Source organism: Anastrepha ludens, chromosome 4 (assembly GCF_028408465.1).
Source record: "Anastrepha ludens isolate Willacy chromosome 4, idAnaLude1.1, whole genome shotgun sequence".
In the NCBI taxonomy this organism is placed as follows: Eukaryota; Metazoa; Arthropoda; class Insecta; order Diptera; family Tephritidae; genus Anastrepha; species Anastrepha ludens.
Window position 1 is genome coordinate 39638077 of NC_071500.1, and position 2067 is coordinate 39640143.

The window sequence follows — 2067 nt, forward strand, 5'->3', positions numbered from 1 at the left end:
GTTCGCGATGGCAATCAGAACAGCAGTGTTGCAAATTTTGCAAAGTATCACGTTCTTCTTGAATCTGTGGCAACACTTGCAAAAGTCAAACGTTCTATTTACTCATCACGCGCGCAAATAACCTGAATAACCGGCAACACAAAATTTTTGTCTGCAAGCTTGCATTTGTGTTAAGTAATGGAAAAAGAAAGGTAAGCGTAATTGTTATGTATTTAATGTTTTATGCACTTTAATAATTATAATACCGATTAATTTAATATATTTTTACTTTATTTGCAGCGAAAGACTGAATACTGCCATGAGCAAGCTATTAATTAGATGCCGGCTGGACATGGAGGCCGAATTCGTTGCCGGCAAAAAGAAAAGATCTGTTCTCTGGGGTAAAGTCCTAGATTCCATGAAGGCAGTAAATCCAGATGTTCCTGATAGTAAGGAAGTACTCCAGAGAAAATTTCTTAATTTATTAGCATCGTATAAACGCATAAAAAGGCGAAATAAAGAATCAGGTCGGGACGCAACCACCTGGGAGTACTTCGACGAGTTTGATGCCATGTACGGTTGTCGGCATTCAGTTGAGCCGCCAGAGGAAAATTTGCAGTCTTCCTTGGCAAGCCCATCGGGTGATGAAAGCGAGTGCGATTTGGAAGAGCAGGTTGGCAGCGCAAGGAAACGTTCCAAGAAAACGGCAAATGAGGCGATATCATTTTTTAAGGAAGAAGCTAGCAAGGAACAAAACCGACATGAGGATGTACTACGGTTAGAGAGGGAAAAGCTTGAGATTGAAAAGGAGAAAATTCGTGTGCTAAACTCTTTGCGCGACATTTTAGCTAAGAGGACGTAAATGCTTAAAAAAATTTTGATATGAAATTAATTTTTGAAGCTAATTTTGCAATGTTTTGTAAACGCAGTACAAAAACACATATGTGGTGATATGAATTAAATTGTACCTTTCTTTTGTTGATTTTTATTTCTTTTAATAAACTACAAATTTAAGACATAAATAACATTTTTAAATCGTTTCTTTTTATGACTCCTTCACTGCTTTCAGTAATATTTTCGACAGCTTCTAAGGTTTGAACATGAGCAGCATTTATGCTTTGATCTAAGTTAATGCTGCTCAAAATATCCGCTGAACTTGAATCGCCATCGTGGGTTATGATAAAATTGTGTAATATAGAGCAGGTCATTATAATTTTAGAAGCTTTCTTTATAGTTGATGCATCAATGTGATTTAGTATTTTAAATTTTTTTCGAAAAACGCCGAAGGACTGTTCTATTAATACACGCGTTGAACTGAGGTAGTAGTTGAATCTTCTTTCTTCGGTAGAAAGATGCCCATTGTCCCTAAATGGGACCATTAAATATTTTGCTATGGGATAAGCTGAGTCTGCTAAAATTATTGCCCCATTAGCGAGCTGAACTTCTCCCGACGTGATCTTTTGGTAAATTGGGCTATTCTTCCATACGTTAGCATCATGCCAACTTCCAGGATAACCAATAAAAACGTCTCGAAATCGAAGACTGCTATCACAAATAGCCTAAGAAGATTGAAAAAATTTAGTCACGTGTCCCTTATATACATTATATGTACATATACATTGTTTACCTGCATTATTATGGAAAAATGCCCCTTGCGGTCGTAATAGCTCACTGCATCTTGTTTTGGAGTATTTATTTTAAAGTGGATTCCATCCATACATCCTACAACATAGGGAAACGAATTGGGTCGTTTTTCCTGGAACTTTTTCATCACATTCTGTTGCTCTGCGACAGTAGGCCAACAAATTTCCTTTTTAAGGCAGCATATTGCTTTAATGGTCTTGTAAAAGAGTTTATGAGCTGTACCCTTCCCCACATTGAATCGGTCAGAGAGCTGACGAAATGTAATTCGGCTGTTACTTAGCTTCCATAGAGTCGGGTACATTGCCTGTTTCAATGAATATCTTGTACCCAGCATTGACCAGAAAGGGTGCAAGGCAGTTATCAGTTTCTAAACACATTATTAAAATTAAATTATAAATAAAGCCATAACTTCTCAAATTTAATACTTACATGCAGTGTATCACG

The 2067-nt window shown here is 36.9% G+C and overlaps 1 protein-coding gene across 1 annotated transcript; it reads left to right on the plus strand.

The window, feature by feature from the left end:
- Positions 1 to 1176, plus strand: LOC128861215 (uncharacterized). The gene is made up of 2 exons (XM_054099172.1): positions 1 to 191; positions 280 to 1176. The coding sequence occupies exons 1-2, from the start codon at positions 178 to 180 to the stop codon at positions 839 to 841; spliced, it is 576 nt and encodes a 191-aa protein (XP_053955147.1). The 5' UTR covers positions 1 to 177; the 3' UTR covers positions 842 to 1176.
- Positions 1177 to 2067: the final 891 nt, after the last annotated feature.